We start from the raw sequence: 23,208 nt of genomic DNA on the forward strand, positions 1-23,208 counted from the left end.
ACACACACACACACACACACACACACACACACACTGTTGGCAGTTTCATTTTGCAATCATCTTTTCAGGAGAGGTAGCCCTTTCAGAGCTGAAGGTCAGGAAAAGCCAGAGATTTATGTACTTGGAAGTGTCCTGTTTCCCAGGACTCAGAATGACTTCAGCCCAGAAAGCAGCTGAAGGGGTTAACGTGGGGACTTGGCTGGCTGTCAGTTAAACTTTTTCCCTGGCTCTGGGTTTCCCCTTGCAGGGATTTCCCTCCGCCTCTCTAGCAAGACCCTTTATAAAGAGCAGACTTTCTATTTCACTCACACCAGCCCGGCTGGCTTTGGAAGCTGAACACTTTTCCCAGACACTTTTCACGTGGGGCACAAAGAAGGCTTTGAAGCAGAGACTTGAAATGCCTGTGAAGATGGTCGCGGTCTTTGGAGCCTCAACCGTACTTTGGATACTCTTTGCAGTCTGTAAGTTCCTGACCTATTTCACACGTCTGCAGCTTCTGGTGTACTACAGAGTTTTGGTATAAAAGCCAGTATTCTCACAGAGCTGGGGATGGATTTTCTTTTCACTGTCAACTGAGTAATTTGGATTATATCGGTAGTGGGTCTATCTCTTTAGTTTCCTGTACTCGACAATGAAATCAAGCTTAGAAAGTGACAAAAAAAAAAAAAAAAAAAAAAAAACTTTGTGCAATGGGCTTCAAAGTCAGAACTGAGCATTCTTCTTTGCGGTGACGATTCCAGCACCTTCCTCAAGAGCAACTTTGGGGCTTTGGGTCTGTCTTGTGCTATTAGTCTGAGGCAGTTTAAAAAGTAGATCATCCCAGCTGTGCTTTGGACACTGTATTGCTGCACAAGAGAAAAAGGACACAGTATGAGGCAGACCATGGTAAACTTGTTTCTCTCTCTCTCTCTCTCTCTCTCTCTCTCTCTCTCTCTCTCTCTCTCTCCAGCTCAAGCTTTTAAAATCGAGATCTCTCCTGAATACAAAACGATCGCTCAAATCGGTGACTCCATGGCCCTCACTTGCAGCACTACGGGCTGCGAGTCACCATCATTCTCATGGAGAACCCAGATAGACAGCCCACTAAACGCGAAGGTGAGGACAGAGGGGTCCAAGTCCGTTCTGACCATGGAGCCTGTCAGTTTTGAGAATGAACATTCTTACCTGTGCACAGCAACATGTGGCTCTGGGAAGCTGGAAAGAAGTATTCACGTGGACATCTACTGTAAGTGAAGGAAAGAGCTTTGCTTTCTCTTGATTTTGTTTGAAAAAAAAATTAACGATATATTAAATAGAGACATTTAAAGAGTATCTAGATATTTAGCTAGCAAACGCACAATTTCAATAAAGCCAGGGAAAGAAGAAGCTAGTTAAGAACAGGAAACCAAATTTTAACCCCTGTACCCTTGTTTGCCACAAAAATGGTACCCATGTAAAAGAGACTCACACCTTCTTGGCTCCAATTCTTAGCTGCAAAGTGAACCTCCCCCTGGTTCTATTAGTTGGGGTTTTTTCCCCTCTAATCTTTCATTTGGGGGTATTTCTACACGTTCATGTATTAATGTATCCAAAGGATCGATGAGTTCCTTCTTTCTGGGATCTGCTTGTAGGCTCGGGAACTCTGAGAGTATGCAAACCTTCTGCATAGACGTAATTAAAACATCTGTTAACATTTCACTCATTTGATGCAGATAAATTTGGGAGTTTTTATTGTTGCTGCCAGAGAGCTTTGCTTTTATACCTCAGAGAGTTTTTGTGCTTTAATAAGTTAGATCTGTCTCAGGCATATGTGCAGGTACCCATATTACCCTAGCCTACCCAAAATGCATCCTACTATCATCCTCAAATCGGCAAATGAAACTACCAAGGAGAGGTGGAGGGAAATGGGCCCTATAGGAATCATTTTTCTTTGGTTACTGATGGTGTTGCTTTCCAAAAAGAAGAAAGAAGGAAAGAGAGAGAGAGAGAGAGAGAGAGAGAGAGAGAGAGAGGAAGAAAGACAGAAAGAAAGAAAGAAAGAAAGAAAGAAAGAAAGAAAGAAAGAAAGAAAGAAAGAAAGAAAGAAAGAAAGAAAGAAAGAAAAAGGAGACTCCCATAAGGCATTTCTTCATGAGCATCTTGTTTGATTCATCTTTTAATCACCTTGGTACCTTCCTACTGTGCTCCAGCCCAACTTTGCCAATGAACCTTAATTGAAATTTCAGCAAGCCCCTCCTGAAGCTGGGCTTCCCAAGCAGCTGAGCCTGGACGGCTGCTTTCAATTATGCTGGCTCTGCATGCATAGTTTATGTCTAGGCAGCCTTCTGAGCTCCTTGGAAGGTCCTGTTATATAAATACCAGGAAAGAGTAGCGAGCTCTTATATTACCTGTCATTAAACTGTGTGGATTCTAGGCACATTTCCTGAAGAGTGTGATGGACATAAATAATCAGAGGGGAAATGTAAAATCCTATGTTTTTAGATAATAAAGCATTTCCAGCTCCTTCGCCCTGTGCTCACAAGTACTATACAGTTGGAGAGTTAAAAAAGAGAAGTGAGGAGCTTTCTGGATTCAATTATATTCTCTGCTCTCGCCCCACAACCCCCTGCAAGAATCCTTGTTTCTTGTTGATGTTAACAGTTCAGTCTCCATTCCATGTTTGATTGTAATATTCTGTGGAGTTGGGACACTAATGAGCTCCCATCAGAACAGATGTAATAAGAAAGATTAAACCTTGTGTACATGTGTGGAGGGGGCAGGGCAGGCGCGTGTTCCGTTGTCCTGCTGGGTTCAGTAAAATGCAGATTAGAACACTGAGTGAGGCTTTTAGGGGAATAGACCAAGTCTGGGGAGATTGCATAGGAAAGTCTTTCTGGTGGATGAGTTCTTGCCAGAGGTCTCATTTTCAGAAGCCAGCCCGTTAAGAGTCATTCTCCTCCTTTGGTAGGCAACCTTACATAGTAACACTTCTTTGTGATACCGTTCTGAGCCCTCCTGGGCTTCTCATCTGGAATGTGGAACTGTATCTGCACTAAGAGTAGAGAATGGGGTGTGAGGCGTCACTGGAATCTCAGTGCAGAGTGAGTGACAGAAATCATGAGCTTTGTTCCCAGCCTCACCATGGACTGGCTGTGTGACCAAGGCTGGTTCTGCAGTCACACTACAGCCAAGCTTCCTTATCTGTGAAATGTGGTCTCCATCATCCAAGGTCATAGTTAGAAGAGAGCAAACTTCTTTATGTTACATATATAGATCAGTTTTAATAGATATCAGGCTTTTCTTTCTCTTTTCTTTAACCACACATACTCTTTAACAGTCACAGAATTAAAATTGAAATGGCCTCTAAAAAGTGCTTCCTGTGTTCGCCACAAACCATGACTAGCTACTTAAACCAATTAGCTTTGCTGAATTAAGCCCAGTATTAACAAAAACATTTGTTAGGATCCCCATTGTGTTGAAACAGTCAGAGGTGTTCTCAACAGAAGCCAAAAGCCTACTTGTGCATTTGTTTGGCTTTACAGCTTTCCCCAAGGATCCAGAGATTCAATTCAGTGGCTCCCTGGAGGTTGGGAAGCCGGTCACGGTCAAGTGTTTGGCTCCAGACATTTACCCAGTTTACAAGCTGGAGATTGATCTGTTCAAGGGTGACCAGCTCATGAACAGTAAGGATTTTTCTTCGGAAGAGATGACAAAGTCTCTAGAAACCAAGAGTTTGGAAGTAACCTTTACTCCCGTCATTGAGGATATTGGAAAAGCTCTTGTTTGCCGAGCTAAATTACACATTGACCAAATTGATTCTACACTCAAAGAAAGGGAGACTGTGAAAGAACTACAAGTCTACAGTAAGTACTTGCTTAGTGATCTCTGGTCTGTGGGAGTTTGGTCTTGGGCGTGCATTATGTTATTTATTGTTACAATAAGTGGAACAAATAGATTAAGAAGAAATATGTTTTATTGCATTATTTATCCAGGATATGATATTAAAAGAACAGGACACCAGATTTTAGGTTTAGAGCACTTGAGTGTCATGTCCCCCTGTTAGCTGAGAGACTTTAGGGTTGTTTAATTCCTCTATTTTCCTGACTATCCAGGAGGGATCATCATAACACTGACATCTGCTTTAACAAGAGGGAATAGGCTCAAGTGATGTTTTATAACATTTTATAATAAGCCTTGAAACATTGATTTCTCAGATTAAACAATAACAAAATGATTTCTTACTCTCTCCCCCTCTCTCTCTCTCTCTGTGTGTGTGTGTGTGTGTGTGTGTGTGTTTGTCTGTGTGTGTCTGTGTGTGTACGTACAAGAGGATGCTCACATGCAGTAAGTGGGAAGGTGTAGGGTTTGTCTTCTGGCTCCTAGCTCCTCCTGTGGTAGATGTGAAGCTCCTGTCCGTTCCTATATTGGACTATGTCGCATGGAACTCATTGTACTTTGTTAAAACTGAAATGCTGTGTTCCACTCTGAGTCCTATATTCAAAAGAGTTGATGTCAAGTACAATCTTATTTACCCAAAGCACAATTAGATAGAAAAGGCTTTCAACAACCTTTTGAGAAAACAATCAAGATGGAAGATATTTCTCCTCACAGAATATAGCATGTTGAGAGCATAGTTAAGTCACTGAAAGTCAGTTGTGTGATAAAAGACCATTACCCATTTACCTGTAAGAACAGAATGCTAGACTATGATCACCATATTCCAGGAAAATTTCAGTTAAGTAAGAGAATTTTTTTTCAATAATTAATGACAATAAAAGCCAGTTGGTTGGTCTTGGGTAGATTGTCTCCCTCCGTAAAGTGCTGAAGCTGACCTGGATGGCAAATATTCCTCTACAGGACTTCAGTTGTTAAGTAAGAGGCTGAAACACAAAAGGGATTTCCTTAACTTCCCTTAATTTTAAGGGATTCTCTTAATTTCTACCTATCTGTGGCTCCCTGAAAACATTAAAGATCAAAAACTGTAATTTACTGGTTAGAAAGTAGCCGGTCTAATTTCGTAACGACTGGGTAATTCTTGACTCCAATTTGGCAGAGCAGTTTTGTGGAGGCACAAGAATACAGTCTACAAGAGAATGACATCATCCCCACTGGATGGAGATGATTGTTTATGATAATGGCTCTTCCTATGCTCTGCCTTTTCAGTCTCTCCCAGGAATACAACGATCTCTGTATATCCCTCCACAAGGCTTCACGAGGGTGGTGCTGTGACAATGACCTGTTCCAGTGAGGGTCTACCAGCTCCTGAGATTTTCTGGAGCAGGAAGTTAGATAATGAAGTTCTCCAGCTTCTCTCAGGAAATGCCACCCTCACCTTAATTGCTATGAGGATGGAAGACTCTGGAATCTATGTGTGTAAAGGAGTTAATCTGATTGGGAAAGACACAGCAGAGGTGGAATTAGTTGTTCAAGGTGAGTAGAAGGTGAAGAGGTGCCATTGTTGGGGGTTGAGCCATAGCGACTCAATGCCAATGGTGACATGCCTTCTGTAGCTTTGCATGATGGCGCATCTGAAAGTCATGTGCTTCAGCACACAGCACAGGTATGTAGGTATCCTCCTCATCCGTCCTGGGATTTCTTTCTCCAGCACCTCCACACTTGTCCTTTACTAGCTCTTGTCATTTTGCTGTTGTCTCATTTCGTGGTGTGGTCTGCCTCTCCTGCCCTGTGGATACTGGCATTCTCATGTTACTTCACCAGCTCTTCTCATTGCACATACTCAGGAATTCCACTGCCACATACTTGTTTTGACTGAATATATGCTCCCGTTCAAAATTACTTAATCTTGACCACTCTGCTTCAAGATGATTTCCTATGACCTAACTTCCTTTCCAACCAACCTTCTTGCTGTTATCTAAGTCTATAACTTTTCATTTGGGATTTTGTAAGATTTTCTTAAACAATAACCTTCCCCAAACATCAGCTGTATTTCTGGCATTTTATATAAGCTATCTACAGCCTCTAAGAAATAACTAAGGGACATTTTCTATCCATTTTACAGATGGGAGAATGGAGTCTCAGATTACTAATGGCCATCAATTGACTGTACACCCAATGTTTGCCAAGAGTTTCTACTTTATATGTTATCTCTGTCTTTATCTTGCTCTGTGAGGAAGCTGAAAAACTCAGACGCAATATAATTCATCATTTGCATGGGGTCAAATGGTTCTTTCTTCCATGTATATGCTGTTCTTAATTTTAAAACCTATGCCTTTTCAATTGTAGCTAATTTCTCTATTTTTAAAAATTAATTTAAAAATTTTTGACCAATCAAAACTGTATACATACATTGGGTACGGTGTGTTATTTGGTATATTTATACAATGTGGAATGAATAAATCAAAGTATATACTTCAGTAAAAGCACAAAAAAGTATGCCTTTGAATTTGTCCATTAACTACAAGGTTCTTAAACTCAGAAACTCGGGAACTCTCTGTGTTTGCATTTGTGCCTTTGAATGGATTTATGGATGGCTAGTATTGTACCTGACACACAGTAAGTGTTTAGTAAATATTTGGCGAATGAAAACATGAACTGTAAATATGGAGAACACATTCTTTTCTAACCTATGAAAACATGGATTTTAAGTTTAAATGGTTAAGAAAGTAGAATTCAAACACCACCAGTTACTTAATTCAGGTGGGTGACTGCTGTTCTCAAATGATTAGAGAAGATACTAGAAAGCTGAATGTGTGGAAAGCTTGCTGTCTGTCCTGAGGTGGTTGATTCTGAAATGATTGGCCCTGTTTCAAATGGGGAAAAAATCATTCTGGGCACAGGAAGGGGTGGTATCATGTGAGCTATCAACCTTACATGCTGAAGTTAGAAGGGCCTTTCAGTGACTTTCAAGAGCTTCTTTCCAGTAGCTTCAAGCATACACAGTGGTAGAAGCCAGTCTCTACAGACAGGAAGTGAATCTCCTACTAAGTTCCCTGTTCTCACAGTAGCATAGGCGGAACTTGGACAACTTAGCCACTGTGTTGAATGATATCTTTGAAAATATAATCGCATATTAATGTATTTGGAGATAATTTGAGGACATCTTCTTTGGAAAAACGCTACAATACCACAATTATGCAAACTAAACCGAGAAAGGCAACTTTTCCTGGTACAGAAAAGAACCTTGCGAAATGGAGAATTGTATGCTGAGATTTCTGCCTGTCTCCAGCTTGCTAGAACACTCTAATGACTTTCTTTGGGGATTCATTTGTCACTTGCAGAGTTGTCTAGCCACTCCTAGGAATTCAGAGGAACAACAACAAAGTTTAGAATTCTTTCTCTCAAAATATGTCATTTCCTCTGAGTCTGAGTGTCTGGAAGCTAGAGAACACTTTGGACACTTGAACATTTGTCCTGATCACTCAGCTTTCTACCCTGAATGACTATAAAGTATTTTGATAATGCATCAAACATATTTGATGTCACCTTAATGCCATCTTTATTTTGTCTACAGTATGATTCTGTATGATCGTCAAAGATACTACTTTATATTGAACCCTCAATATGTAGATATATGTGGATAGTTCTTTTTTCTCATTTATTAATTTATTTTTTCACTTTCCATCCCAATTGCAGATCACCCCACTCTTCTCTGTCACCCTCACATAGCTCCTCCCTGCATCTTCCTTCCCTTCTCTTCTGATAAGGAAGAGACCCCTGGATACCAACCCACACTGGCACATCAAGTCACTGCAAGACTTGGGCACATCCTCTCCCTCTGAAGCCAGACAAGTCACCCCCGTCAGGAGGATAAGTTCCACAGGCAGGCAACAGAGTCAGGGATAGCCCCTGCTCCAGTTGTTGGGGGACCCAAATGAAGACCAAGCTGCATATCTGCTACATATGGGGGGGCAGCTAGGTCCAGCCTTTGTATGTTCTTTGGTTGGTGGTTTTGCAGAGTATGTACTCACTTATCAGTAAATATTAGCCATAAAGTACAGGATCCCCATACTATAATCCACAGGCCCCCAATGAAGCTAAATAACAAGGAGGGTCCATGGGAGAATGCGTGAACATAAATGGTTCTTTAAGTATAGCACATCTAATTAGAGGACATTTTAGTGTAGTTTCCCTGTAACTCTTTTAGATTTCATTTTACCTCTGTGTGGGGATGACTTGATTTAGTTGTCTAGAAACAGAAAAGGTTGGCTCTCGAGTCAGACCCACCTCATATCAAGTTTCAGTCCTTCTACTTGCAAATTTAGTTTAAGTCATTTAGTATTTCTGAGTCTAAATGTCTTAAAGAAGAGATAGGATGAGGAGATGGAGGAACAGAACGGGAAAACACATTCTCCTGTGAGCAGAAGAATGGGGAAGTAGAAAAGAAACAATAGTCCCAGTTCACAAATTGTTCTGGGAATTGAGTGAGATAACGGCACGCATATGAGACTGAATTGCGGTATTTGACACACAGAAATCCTGGGATGATTTGAGGTCTTGCACCATCATAGCGACTTGATGGACTGTGTAGAGCAGAGGGTAGGTTATCTCCCTGAAAAGATGCCAAGCACATTCTTTACAAATTGTTATCTACACTTGTTCTGATAGCCTGATTCAACAGAACAGCATGGGTTTACTCTTAAAATATGTGGTCTTCCTCCTAATGGCTCCAAGATGGAAAGGAGTCATTTCTTCTTGGCACAGAGAGTAGCTGAAGAGAGATCAAGAAAGATAAAACATTGAATATGGGGATATGATGCAACAGGAAAAGAATCTTATCCGTTAGTCATGTGATCCTTTCTCTTTTTCTTCTCCTCTAGAGAAACCATTTATTGTTGACATCTCCCCCGGATCTCAGGTGGCTGCACAAGTTGGGGATTCGGTTGTTCTGACGTGTGCTGCCATTGGCTGTGACTCCCCTTCTTTTTCTTGGAGAACCCAGACAGACAGTCCCCTCAATGGGGTGGTGAGGAATGAGGGGGCCAAATCCACACTTGTGTTGAGCTCTGTGGGTTTTGAGAATGAACACTCATACCTGTGCGCTGTGACCTGTCTGCAAAGGACACTGGAAAAGAGAACCCAGGTGGAGGTCTACTGTAAGTGCTTATGACTCTATGATTATTTCTGTTTTCTCTAGCTTTTTTTTTTTTTTTTGGAAGAAAAAGAATGTGGATCTGTAATGATATCCATTTATGTAGAGAGAGATTTGGCATTGTAAATCATCCTTAGATCTCTGAATGTGGTTTGATGCAATACAGTTGGCCCAGCTCTTCAGTATATATAACATATGTTTACGGCATGCACACATTGTGTGACTAGTTCAACTCTCTGCCTCATGCAAGTGCTTGGCCTTACTCCGTGCTCTGCCTCTCTCCCCTTCCACACCTACATTGGGTGTATGGAGGTAGCCGGTGAGAGCGGCTGGCCGAGGAGCTGTGCCCATTCAGAAAATTAAAAGGGGAGGGGTGACTGCCTCAGTTATTCAAATTGTGAGTGAGGCCCTGGTCTGCCTTTTTTACTTCATTTCATTTTGTTTTGAGATGGTACAGATGGAACCAAAGACTCTGAGCATGCGTGGCAAGTGCTCTGTGCTAGAGCTATATCCCCAGGCTGTTAGCCTGACTGAGTTTTTGTTTGTTTGTTTGTTTGTTGTTTTTTTATTTTTATTACCACTCAAAATCTTCATTTCTCCTTCATTTTTTGGAAGATAGCTTTACTGTGTACAGTATTTATTATTTTTTAATAGAATGGAAAATAATGGGCAATTGTGCTTTCTTCCTATTCTCCCTCATCTGTGTCTTATTCCTTCTCCTTCCACCCACTGTCCCCTTTCTATCTCCAACTAGTTATGCTTCTTTTTATTTTATGCATATAATACTATATATTACTATGTATAAAAGAGTCGATATTTAATATAGTATATATAATAAATATATTGTTCTAATTAAACATATGTTAGATATTATTGATTTTTCTTTTATAAAAGAAAGAACAAAGGGTTGTGGGGTTGAGAGGAAGGTAGCAGGGGAAGAGAGAAATGGGAAAAGAAGTCAGCCATTTTAAGGCAGATTTGAGGAGCTGATGTGCAGGATTCGGGGGTGGGGGACAATGGGAAACAGCAGAGTGCCAGAAACACACAGAAAAAGACAGGTTTTCCTCAGTCTGAGTGTGAGGCGGTCGGTAACAAACAAGCGCCAGCTTTTCAGCTGATTTACCCAGTGAACAAGTGGCACGTGTTTTCTTGTCCCCTCCATTTTTATCACCTTAATAGAAATCCTTTTCAACTCTAAGTCTCTATGAATTGCTGGAATCCCTCAGTCTACTCTGAATGTGGAAAGAACGTCACTGTGACCACGTGACTGACCGTGACCACGTGACTGTGAAGTTATTTTTATGGAGAGGGTGGTGCTGCCCAGTATTCATCCAATTCCAGAGAACATATTATAAAGCATTTCCATCTACAGGCCTGCCCAAACTTGTGTTAACCTCCAGGATTTTGTTCAGAATAAGACTGTACCCATTAAGAGATTTAAATCTCTCAAAAGGAGTGTAAACTTTATGGTCGATCATGTTACCCAGACTCCAGGATCTGCTGGTCTAGGCACATTCCCAACAGCATGACAGCTATTGCAGTGTGCCAGGGTTGAAAATCCACCACTTTAACAGCTTTTACTTAAGGAAAGAATGAAAACAAAGTTTAGTTTTAGTTTTCAGGGTTATGCTTTGTTTTGTATGACATGTCATTTTTGTTAATGTACATAGAGTGTATCATAACTGCTATATAGACAGATGAGAGAATACATACTCAGACTTTAAATAATATGCTTGAATAGTTCTTTTACACTTTCTTATTTGTGGTTAAAGTTAGCATAGAAAGACGTGCCTTGATTGTCACACTATCAGATGTTGGTGTCATTATGCTTTCTTCTCATCTGTTCCCATGTTCCATTGCCCTCTTGTGCCTGTTTTCTCTCTACCTGCTTCCCTCCCTGCCCCCAGACAGCTTCCCCTTCTTTCCTATTGACTATGTTCTTGTACCATTGCTATTTCCCACATCCCTTAAGATGACATCTCCTCTCCTGATCTTCTTTTAGTTCTAAGACCTGCAAGCACATACACATCATTGTATAAATGTATGTAATTTAAATGTTAAACTTAGGTTCCACACATGTGAGAAAACATACAGTATTAAGTCATTTCTTTTCTTTTTTTCTTTTTTGAGATAAGTTTTACCTGTGTAGTCCTGGCTTTCCTAGAACTCAGTCTGTAGACCAGGCTGGCCTCGAACTCAGAGATCCACCTGTCTCTGCCTCCTGAGTGCTGGAATCAAAGGTGTACACCACCAGGCCTGGCTGTCAGTTCATTTGTTAATTACGGATTTACCTTATCAGGAGGCAGAGGTCTGCAGATCCCCGTGAGTTTGAGGCCAGCCTGGTCTACATAGATACTTTCTATGCTCTTTTGATATTGAACAAACTGTATAACCAAGGCTCGTAGGTTGGAGGACAGACTTTGACGAGATCTGATCTATTATGAAAAGTCTTATTTGTCACTGTAAGTCCCTTTTTCTAGCTATGAAACAAGTTACATAATAACCATTTTTATCAGGCTGCTCAGAAGAAGGAAATAATGAAGGCTGAGGGGAATTAGTTTATATTTAGTAGTCAATATATATATGACAAATATTTCAAATATTTAAACTATATGGTTAATTAATAAGATGGCCAAAGCCACTGTGACTTTAGAACTCAAGGTGGCATTGTCAGAAGAGAAAACTCGGGAGTACAAGCATTTATTTCTCCTTGACTTAAAATGCTAAGTATTTTGTTTCTATTATTTATGATTAATAAGCCAGGCGTGGTGGCGCACGCCTTTAGTCCCAAGCACTCGGGAGGCAGAGGCAGGCCGATTTCTGAGATCGAGGCCAGCCTGGTCTACAGAGTGAGTTCCAGGACAGCCAGGGCTATACAGAGAAATCCTTTCTCAAAAAAAAAAAAATATATATATATATAATTGTACAGTTATACTTAATGGTGTTGTTTACTACTTGAGACCATATCATTCCCAACTCATCAAAAGGTGTCACTTTGAGACCTATGCATTTAATAGAATCTGGCTCAATATTCCCTTGAATATTGCATATCAATATTATTTTTGCTTGATATCTGCAGCATTCCCTGAAGACCCAGAAATTGAAATGAGTGGGCCACTTGTGCATGGGAGACCTGTCACTGTCAACTGCACGGTCCCTAATGTGTATCCCTTTGACCATCTGGAGATTGAATTACTGAAGGGGGAGACTACACTGATGAAGAAATATTTTTTGGAAGAAATGGGCATAAAGTCCCTAGAGACCAAAAGTTTGGAAACGACCTTCATCCCCACCACTGAAGATACCGGGAAATCTCTTGTTTGCCTCGCTAGGTTACACAGTGGTGAAATGGAATCTGAACCCAAACAGAGGCAGAGTGCACAGCCTCTTTATGTCAACGGTAAGTGCATACATGGGGCAGATACAATTGAATATGGATTTCTTTACTATGTTCACCCGTTAATAGTTAACAGAAGGTTACCAATTAAAACCTCTGTGAAGAAAACAGGTGTGGGGGGGATGAATCAAGATACCAGTGATTATAATAAACCATTCTTCATAATGCAAACCAAATTATTTATTTATGCATGATTCTATGCATTAGCATTCAGGAATGGGTCAGCCAGCCAGCTATGCATCCTCAGGACAGTTCAAGCATCTTCAATGCATCCTCAGGACAGTTCAAGCATCTTCAGGCAGGCCAGCAGCTGGCTTGTCAGAGACATGTCACTTAACATGTCTGAGCCTTATGTGCATTGTCCCACCTGTCATTTCTTAGTGTGGTATCACCCTCAGGGAAGGTAGTCTAGATTTACTTGCCAGAACGCAGCTAAGAAAGGTGGGGATGAAAGTAGCTTCATAAAGGTCTACATCAGGAGCATCCCTCCACCCCCATGCCACATCATCTACATTCTATTGATCAAACGATCAACCCAGGTTCAAGGGGGGAAAGGAGTGTAGTTAAATGGGTTTTTCTTATTCGCAGGGGATATTCTAATGCACCATGCCTAGACAATGCATACAATCAATCAATCAATCAATCAATCAATCAATCAATCTCTCTCTCTCTCTCTCTCTCTCTCTCTCTCTGTCTAGTGTGTGTGTTTCTAATACTCTTCTCTTTCTTCCCTTGGAAATAGAGCCAATTCTGTCTTATCCTGTTTCTTCTCCGCACGTCATGCAGAGACTTCTAATCCACCATTTCACCCAAACACTACACAATACTTGATTCTCTGTGCTTTTGACATGAAGAGAGTTCTGTAGAACTTTCCGCCATTTGAAAATATCCACATTTCATCTGTATTCTAACTCCTCTTGTGTCTCCTCCACAGAAACATCCTGGGCTGGTTATCACAATTTATAAACTATGCTAACCCAGAGTCCTTTGCCTGGTTTTTACAACATTGTCTAGACTCTTTGGAATTCAGGGCATAAGAGATTCAAGCTAAGTGTTTGTTGCTTTTCAGTTGCCCCCAAGGAAACCACCATCTGGGTCAGCCCCTCTCCTGTCCTAGAGGAGGGCAGTCCTGTGAACCTGACCTGCTCAAGTGATGGGCTTCCAGCTCCCAAAATCCTGTGGAGCAGACAGCTAAATAACGGGGAACTGCAGCCTCTTTCTGAAAATACTACACTCACCTTCATGTCTACAAAAAGGGAAGATTCCGGCATTTATGTGTGTGACGGGATTAACCAGGCTGGAACTAGCAGAAAATCAGTTGAACTGATTATCCAAGGTAAGCAGTGTGTGACTTTATGTTATTTATGGCTAGTACATTTCCTGTTGAGTTACTGATGGTGAACAAGATCCTCTTTGAAAAGAAAGCCTTTGGGGGCCAGAGAGACTGCCTAGCCAAAATGAGTGCCCACTACTCTTAAAGATGACTTTGGTTCTGTTCACAGCCCTCACAGTGGGAAGCTTACAACTGTCCGTAATTCCACCTCCTTGCTTCCTTGGGCACTGTACCACATGTGTGTAACCCACACAGACACATACAAATAAGCATAACTAAAAAATAAAAATAAGCCTCAAAAACTAGGAAAGGGGATAGCATTTAAAATGTAAATGAAGAAAATATCTAATATGAAATATAGCAATAAAGCTTTACTTTATTCATTTAAAAATAAAAGCCACAAAAAGAAAAACCTTTATTTCAAAACTGTATTTATGTGCAAAATACAAATAAATTTAAAAATTAATTCATTAATTATAAAAGCAGTTCCACACTGCTCCTGGATTGGATTTTCATTTCAGACCAAATCATTTGCCCTAAAATCCTATTCATAGCAAATGAAATGCTCACTACAGAAACCAAGCTGGAAGCTCAGGGACACTTGGGAAGAAACAAGGGTAGGAAGTTACTTAGGATGAAAACAATCACATTGGCCTGAACAAGACACTGAGAAGCAACTTCCAAGAAGCTGCCTAGGACTTGCTTAGAGGCCCAAGAGGGCGCCATTTGTGAACTATGAGGTTAAGGGTCACAGTAATTGTGTCCTCTCAGCCTGCTGTTGAGAACCACTGGGCGGAACCTAGGTATTGCTCTCCCTTCTCCAAGATAAAGACCCAAGATAGAAAACACAACAGTTTCTGCTTGACACACAGAAACCATAAGGTTTCATGGGCAAAATTATGAAGCAATAAACTTGCCCCCCCCCACACACACACACATGTTCTTTCTTTGGGGAGCACTGGAGTTGCACTCTTCCGCATCCTTTGCAATTATTCTGTTAAGGTAGATGTTGGGATTTGTTGCTACTGCTACCTCAGGGTAAAGAAAGAATCATATTAGGGCTAGAAAAGAAGCCCGAGATATGTCTTCTGTTGCTTGCAATATGATTACTGGGAACTGGTCAAACGCCCAGCTTCTTAGCTTGCTTTCCTTACAGCTCATACAGAAAGCATTGCAAACAGCTTAGCAATGACTGCCAATGTTCTCAGTCAGGAAGAGATTGCTGTACCCCTCCCCCCAACACACACACACACACACTAACTGTTCATTCTCTCTTCAGTCTCTCCAAAAGATATACAGCTTACAGTCTTTCCATCTAAGAGTGTCAAAGAGGGAGACACCGTTATTATCTCCTGCACTTGTGGAAATGTGCCCGAAACGTGGATAATCCTGAAGAAGAAAGCAAAGACAGGAGACATGGTATTAAAGTCTGTGGATGGCTCGTACACCATCCGCCAGGCACAGCTGCAGGATGCCGGCATATACGAGTGTGAATCTAAGACTGAAGTTGGCTCACAATTAAGAAGTTTAACACTTGATGTAAAAGGTTAGCTTTCTGTGTTTGCTTTTTTTTTTAATTTATTTTTAAAATTATTCCAAGTTTCCAAGGAGAGTAACAAGTTTCTACAGTTAGGTGGAGCTGGTAAAATGAGCTGGAATTCTGTGCTGACCACTTGTTTCTGAATGCTTCTTGAAATAATCAGATACAGCTGTTCTATCCTATAGCATTTAGCCAGGAAGTGGCCATTAATCATCGATGATGTGGAATTTCCATTTTTTTTCAAAGTTGCCAATTCATCATTGGTCTCTGAGGTCTTAGATTTGCTAAGAGTTTAACAATATACTTTACAACGTTTCCCCTGGGGTAAAAGGAAACTAAGGAATCAGGGCTGGCACAGCAGAAAAACAGTCCTGGGCAGATCTTGCTCCCCACTGGGAAAGAGCTCTGCTTTCAGAGCACAGAGTAACTGCATATTTTCTGCATGGCTCTTTTGTGAGGATGCTAATTGGGGATAGCAGCCTGGATCCTAAGCAGGATCTCAAGATCTCACAAGAGCTTCCTTTGAAATCCATGCCCCAATTGTCCGACTTTAACCTGATGAAGAGGAAGGGAGGGGCAGTGGCCCCACCAGACACATATTGGCACTCCTTACTTTTCCTCTTCTCTCTTGTGAGTGCCTGCTAATTTTTATTGATGCTAGCCTTGACTAATAAGCCTTAGACTCTCTGCACACCAAAGACCTGTTGTATGCTGAAATCCAGCCTGGTAGAGTGAGTAACATTGCTAATGAATGCCAGCTCTGAAGAGGTCTGGCATTGACGGTGAGAGTTAACTAATCACATGCCAGTGTAGAGAAACTCTGAACATGAGTGAGAAAACAGACACATTTTACTAGTCACATTCATCAAGATTACAAACCTTAGCATACATGGTTTTCCTGTCTTCATAGCACCTCTTCAAATGAGAGCAATATTTATATATCTACTTAGAAATGTTAAAGGAAGGAAAAATATCATAATTTAATGTCAAACTTCTAGTTACCTACCTGTGGTGATTGTTCTGAAAACAGGGATCTGGCCAAGGGGGTTACCATGTATTCAAAGAGTGGGGAAGTATTTTCCATCATGTTACTGGATATGAGACAGTGTGTGAAGGTGTTGCCTCTGGAGAAATGGACTGAGATCTCAGTTATGCCTAGGCTGAGATATGTCTTCCTCTGGTTAGCTCTAATTTAGCCAAGCCCCAGGCATTTGCACTTCGAAGATTTTTGTCATCCTGTGTGTGCTTGACTGTTTCTCCATGAAAACTGCTTCTTTCCACATTGTCTTTCCTAATTGCTTAATTATTTTCTTACGTATTTGCCACTCTTAATTTATCTTTTAGATGAACAATGAAAGCATATTAGTCACCCAGCCAGACATTCATGCTCCCAATATGAAGATGATTTCAAATAATTGCATATGAATTATGCAAATATGAATTATCCAAAGTTGACCTTTCCCCTCCACTGGATAATTTAAACTAGTTTTCCTTTGTATTTATAGCTGAATGCTTATACTTATTGCCTTGTTTGGTTTTGGCTTAAATGCATCTTATTAATACACATGGTCAGGAATCTTTAAAACTTTCAAAGTTTATATAATTAATAGGAAAAATGTGTTAGAATATTGCCCTAACAAGTGGATCAATTTTGAGTTTTCAACAGATGTCTAAGGGACAAATGGAAAGACAAAGATAATAATTAAATTGAAAAAAAAAACAATAATAGAAATACTTCTTCCTAGTTTGACATCAGTATTGATGAGTAACCACAATTATAAGTACCCCATTAATATATAACCCTTCCATCAGTTCTATCAAAGGAAGCAGAGAAATTAAGACATTATCAGGATGCTTAAGGTGAAGCACGGTTTTATCCTTCAGTAATTTGAAACAACTCACTTGTATGATGCTAAGAAGTCTTTCTACTTGAATGACTTTCTGTGTTTTGAAAGCTCTGGAAGGAGCCCAGATGGTGCCCCAGATCAGATCACTAATCCCTGCCAGGATTCGGTACAGCATAGCCTTCCACTTAGTAAAATGGAACTGTGAGGCTGTGCTGTGGGGTGTAAACAAACAAACGAATAAAAAACAGAAGCAAGTCTTGGGAGAATGCCATGCTCTCTGGAGATGTTTTTATGAAGCTCAGATGTTGCTCAAGGTGTTGCTGTTGTCACGTGTTCTCTTAAAAGATTTTAAAGTATTTATACCTTGCCATTTTCAGTACTAAATTTATGACAATGTGGCAAAATGATAAGATTTAGAAAGAAAAAAGTTTATTAGTACTCAAATAATATTTTAATAATGTTAAAATAGAGTGCCAAGAAGTGTCTGAAGTGCTGGCTAGTTGTGAAGCACCTCATATAAACATAGCTGTCTTTATAGAGTTTGCAGTCAGAGGAGGAAAACAAATTTAATAGCTCAAATATTTAAATAAATTTAAATATTATTTATTAAATATCAAATATTTATTTATATAAATATTTATTATTTAATAAGTATGTATTATTTAAATATATTTATATATATTTAAATTTATTTAATAATAAATTTAATTTATAAATTTATTATTTAATAAATATTTATTATTTAAATATTTAGATAACAAATATTTATTCAGTAGCAAGTATTTTAAAATTTTTAACTGGTCAAATATTGAATTACAAGCTGTTAGAGGGATATGAAATTATGGTGGTTGGATTTTGAGTGTGCACTCTATGAGTAACTATGACATTTACTTAAGTGAAATCTCCAAAGACCATCAGTAAAGTCAAGAGAGGTTGTCAATACTGGGGGGAAATAATCATATAAAGATGCCTTTGCTTCAGACACACAGAACATAGCATATAAGCACATGCCAGCCAACCATCAACAAGAATGCTCCACCTTTTACCTTAGTGGCAACACTGAGTGTTGCATAGATTGTCTTATAGAACATGTTAGGCATTTCTGTTCATGGCTAGCAGTGTCACAGGGTTATTTCAGATTCTTACTCTTATGAAACAGATCACTAAAATGTGTGCTCCCCCTTCCATTTTACACCCAAAGCAATCCTTTAAAACCCAAGTTTGCAGAGTCAAAAAAAAAAAACTGTCATCTTCGTACCCATCATGAGTATTGCAACCATGAGCTGCTTATTTGGGTATTTCAGAAAAAATTAAAAAAATGTGTTATCTGAGTCTCAGTGGTCCTCAGTGCAGCTTTTATCACTTCTTCTTTGAAGAACTAGTTGTACTGTTACTATAAAACACACACTGTGGTTAAATTATTTCCTTTTGTACTAGACATTAATTGCATCCATTTGGTTATTTTCCAGGAAGAGAACATAACAAGGACTATTTTTCGCCTGAACTCCTTGCACTCTACTGCGCATCTTCCTTGGTAATACCTGCCATTGGGATGATCGTTTACTTTGCAAGAAAAGCTAACATGAAAGGATCGTACAGTCTGGTGGAGGCACAGAAATCCAAAGTGTAGCTAACATCTGAAATGTTTGAGAAGAGACATTATTTATAAAACCCAGATCCTTAATACTGTTTATTACAACCCTGCCCCCTCCACAAACCAAGCCGTGCATTCAGACTTCCCAGAACCCTTCTCAGTAAAGAAGGCAAAGTGGCTGTTTGATCCCTTGCTGAATGCAAGGAGCCAACCAGAAAAGTTCTGCTTGACAAGTCCCGATCGGTGAAGTGACTGGAATGGTCCCATGATGTGTATATAAATAACATAAACTGTATATATGTAAAATAAAATTATGTCGTCGCAAGGTTGTTTAGAGTAGCAGCACTCCATATGCAGGTCAGAATGTAATCAGAGAGTGTTGCCTGGACTGACTGTTGTAACTTAATGCTTCTTAGGAAAGTTTAATATTAATGTTAATGTTGACTAGGCAGCTGACCAGTGTCACCTTTTTATGTTTTATTTTCTTCAACCTAATTTTATTGCTATGAATTTTATTGACAATGATTTCATGTTTTTAAAAGAAGCCAGGGTTTTATATTTTTATAGGCAAATGGTAAAGAGGTCACTGGGTTGACTTTCAGGTACTACTTTCCTAATTCATGGTATAACGGTTAAGTAATTTTCTCTACATGGTACTGTACGGTACGGGGACATGTTTCTTCATTGGGATCTTGTGTAATGACTAACATGATTTAAATGCGACTTCACTTGACTTATCTTTTATAAATACTATAGTAAAGTGAAAGTTTCTGAATATGGAAGAGTTGTGTTTCATTTGTTGTAAATTGTCTCCTTTAATTGTTTTGGTCTTCTGGAATTGTGCGTTATAAGAGTAAAAACTTCAAAGTACTAACCTAATACAGACACGCAAAACATGGTCAGACTACTTTTATCAAAATCAACAAGAGAATATGATAAAATAAACAGATTTATTCATATCATCTTAACTTAATGAATTAAGAACTGTAGTTTGTCATAGACAGGAGCCTAGCATAATCATCATCAGAGAGGCTTCATCCAGAAAATGATGGAAACAGATGCAGAGGCCCACAGCCAAACATTAGGCAAAACTTGGGAACCTTGCAGGAGAGAGAGAGAAGAGGATTGTAGGAGCCAGAGGGGTCAAGGGCACCACAAGAAAACCCACAGAATCAACTAAACTGGGCTCATGGGGATTCACAGAGACTAAACCAACAATTAGAGAGGCTGCAATGCATCTGACCTAGGTGGTCTGCATACAAGCTATGGCTGGGTATCATGGCCTTTTTGTGGGACTCCTAACAGTGCCTGCTTTGGGATTCTTTTCCTTCTACTGGGTTGCCTCATCCAGACTTAATATGAAGGAAGATGTCTAGTCTTATTGCAACATGATATGTCGTGTTTGGTTGACAAACCTTCTGAGACCAGTCTTTTTCTGAAGAGAAACAGGAGGAGGATTGGATTGGTGGAGAGAAGAGGTGGAGAGGAAGGACTGGGACGGGGAGGGAGGAAGGGAAACTCTGGTCAGGATATAATACATGAGAAAAGAATGAATAGAAAAATTAAAAAGATCTGTAGCTTGGGATTCTTGGAATCTGTAACAATTAAGTTAAAAAATAATAACACACACTATAAAATATATACAATAAATTGGCAAAGAATGAACACTTAAGTACATGCTACAAAGTTTAAAAGACAAAACTGCTATTTTTCAGTTCATCTTGTATGCCTAACACAGGTAGCTACTCTCTTCCCAGTGAGCCAGGAGGTCCTGAATTGTGGCTTGGTTATTTTCTCTCTCTGGAGGTTTTGTACCCGTGTAAGTGATTCTTAGTAGTGCATGAGCTGGCTAGGTTTTGAATTGTTTATAAGCAAAATCAAACTATGCTTGCCTTGTGACTTTGTTCTTTTATTTAAACTTTTATTCTTGCACAATTCAGCCATTGTTGGTTGTTATAGACAGTTACCAGTCACTTGTTTTCTCTGCTCTTCAGGGTTCTACTCTAAGACTTTATATTCTTTGTTTATCCATCCTTTTAGTGATCGATATTTGTGATGTTTTCATCTTTTCTGATATGAAAAGAAGCTCCTGTAGGCGTTACTGTAATGTGAGAATTTATGAATGTTGTCATGGTCTCTCTAAAGACCATGCCCATCAGCCAGGATTTTTGATGGAAGTTTGTGTGCACAGTTAGGTTCATCAGGGAAGCCAATCCTTTCAAAAGTAGTTACATAGCTTCTCCTTTTTCAACAGGGAAGAAGAATTCCCACCAGTGCTCATCCTGCTCAATGTGGTGTCATCTGACTTAAATTATTTATTCTTAACTATTGTTTCTCAAAATGCTATAGAATTAAATTTACCCCATCTTTAGTAAATTTGAACATATTTTCATATATTTAAGAATAATTTTATCTTTAGTGTCATTTGAACTCTCTTCTGTAAAAATATCTATATATCATTCAGGAGTCTAGTATGGCTGTCTTCTGAGAGATTCCACCCAGCAACTGACTCAGACAGATACAGACCCTCACAGCCAAAGAGTGGATGGAGCTTAGGGACTCTTGTGGAAGAATAGTGGGGAGGATTGCAGGCCCTGAAGGAGATTAAAAACTCCATAGGAAGACCAACAGAGTCAACTAACCTCAACCCTTGGGGCTCTCAGAGACTGAAGCACCAACCAAAGAACATACACAGGCTGGATCTAGGCCTTCCCACACATATGTAGCAGATTTGCAGCTTGGTCTTAACATGGGTAAGCAGGGGTTATCCCTAAAGCTGTTGCCTGTGTGTGGGATATGTTCCTCTAGCTGGGCTGCCTTGTCTGGCCTCAATGGGAAAGGATGAGCCTAGTCCTGCAGAGACTGGATGTGCCAGGGTGAGGGGCTACCTAGGGAAGCTCCCACTCACTCAGAGGAGATGTGGAGGAGGGGATGGGGAAGGGCTGTGGGAGAGGGTGACAGGGAAGGGGTCAAAGTATATTGACCTTTTTTTTTTTCTAGAGGATAGTGGTCTGTTTTTAATAACAAATAAATGCGCGCAAATACCCTTTTTTTTCTTCATCCTAGTCCTTTGATTTCCTTTTATAATCACTCAGCTATCCTACACAGTTCAGTACCCCATTTTTGACCTATGCCTTAACTTTTGGGGTATCTTCAGATGACAGTAATTTAAATTCCACCACACTCAAATGTTTTGAGTTTTCTATTTTGGCCCCTGAGTTCTGTCATGACTAAGACAATTTTTTTCTGCTCAGAGGTAGAAGATGTACCACCCTGCCTCAAAAAAGTTTTGTAGTTTCACATGCAAGCTCAATCATGCTTGCTCCATGCAAGCTTGATCCATGCAAGCTCAAGCCAGACAAAATGTCAGCATTGAGAGGGGAATAGAGTCTCACCCTAGCAGAACAGCTCTTGGCAACTGATAGTTGCTGGGAGAGGGAGAAATAGTCTCCAGGGAAGAGCGCACAGGTTATATAAATATATATGTATATACATATACATGTGTGCATGTAACAACAATTAATGAGAAGGGGGCAATGGATTTGAAAGAGAGCAAGGAGGACTGCATAGGAGGGTTTGGAGTGAGGAAGCAGGAAGAAGTGGTTGTAATTATAATACAATCTCAAAAATAAAAGAAAACTCAAACACATACACACACACACACACACACACAGAGAGAGAGAGAGAGAGAGAGAGAGAGAGAGAGGGAGGAATATTATTATCCTTTTAATGACTGGAGGATCTTTATGTACTCCCCTGAACTAACTTTGGTGACTTGTGTAGAGGTTAATCTAAACCACTGAGCTTTCCAAAGCATTACCTTTTTGTTTCTTTGATTTTAATCTACTGCTTTCATTTCCTGTGCCACTGACCTTTGTGCCTTCTTATGATTTCATTTCCCTGCTTTCTTTAGATGGAGCTTGCTATTCTTTTACTAGATTATTTAGAGGAGACCTTATTCAGCAATGTAGAACCTTTCATAGATTTAGTATAAGCAGCCGAGGGATAATTGTTCCGGGTAATTAGCTACATGTCACAAACTGTGATGTGCTGTGTTTCATTCTCATTCAATTAAAACATGTACTAAATCCCTGTGTAATTCCTTCTTCTGAAGATGAGTTATTTAAAAGCAGGTCCCAACTATCTGGGAACTTCCCAGTCAGTCATCTCTCTATTAATTATCTTTAGTTTGATTCCATTTTAGCCTGGGAACTTACTTCTTATGAATTAAATATTGATTGAATTTGTTGAGGTTTGTAGTGTTGTTCAGAATATGGTCTTCCTTGGAGAATCTTTGATGTGCTCTTGTAAACAATTTGTGTTCTCCAGCTGTTGAGTAGATGGCATTATAAAAACAATCAGGTCTAATCATTCGTTCAACAGTTTTCAAGACTTGTGTATTGTATTTATTCTTAGTCTGTATCGCCTGTCAATCAAAGAGCATTCTGAATTATGCATTTATAATTGTGAGTTTGCCTTTTTCTTTTGTT

General features: G+C 39.8%; 1 protein-coding gene across 1 annotated transcript; it reads left to right on the plus strand.

Moving 5' to 3' along the window:
- The first annotated feature begins 150 nt into the window (after positions 1-150).
- Positions 151-19,505, plus strand: Vcam1 (vascular cell adhesion molecule 1). The gene is made up of 9 exons (XM_021157820.2): positions 151-461; positions 950-1,225; positions 3,501-3,821; positions 5,122-5,388; positions 8,736-9,011; positions 12,087-12,407; positions 13,474-13,740; positions 15,017-15,283; positions 18,594-19,505. Exons 1-9 carry the CDS (start codon positions 398-400, stop codon positions 18,752-18,754), a joined length of 2,220 nt encoding a protein of 739 aa, XP_021013479.1. The 5' UTR covers positions 151-397; the 3' UTR covers positions 18,755-19,505.
- Positions 19,506-23,208: the final 3,703 nt, after the last annotated feature.

Source organism: Mus caroli, unplaced genomic scaffold (genome assembly GCF_978045245.1).
Source record: "Mus caroli unplaced genomic scaffold, Mus_caroli_1 scaffold_3, whole genome shotgun sequence".
NCBI classification, from domain to species: Eukaryota; Metazoa; Chordata; class Mammalia; order Rodentia; family Muridae; genus Mus; species Mus caroli.

What these genes read in the sequence shown, in the direction of transcription:
- Vcam1 (XM_021157820.2), top strand. Translation starts at nt 398, where the DNA reads ATGCCTGTGAAGATGGTCGCGGTCTTTGGAGCCTCAACCGTACTTTGG. An exon ending in TTGGATACTCTTTGCAGTCT is followed by an intron (nt 462 to 949) that starts GTAAGTTCCTGA and finishes CTCTCTCTCCAG; the next exon opens with CTCAAGCTTTTAAAATCGAG. An exon ending in GGTGGAATTAGTTGTTCAAG is followed by an intron (nt 5,389 to 8,735) that starts GTGAGTAGAAGG and finishes CTTCTCCTCTAG; the next exon opens with AGAAACCATTTATTGTTGAC.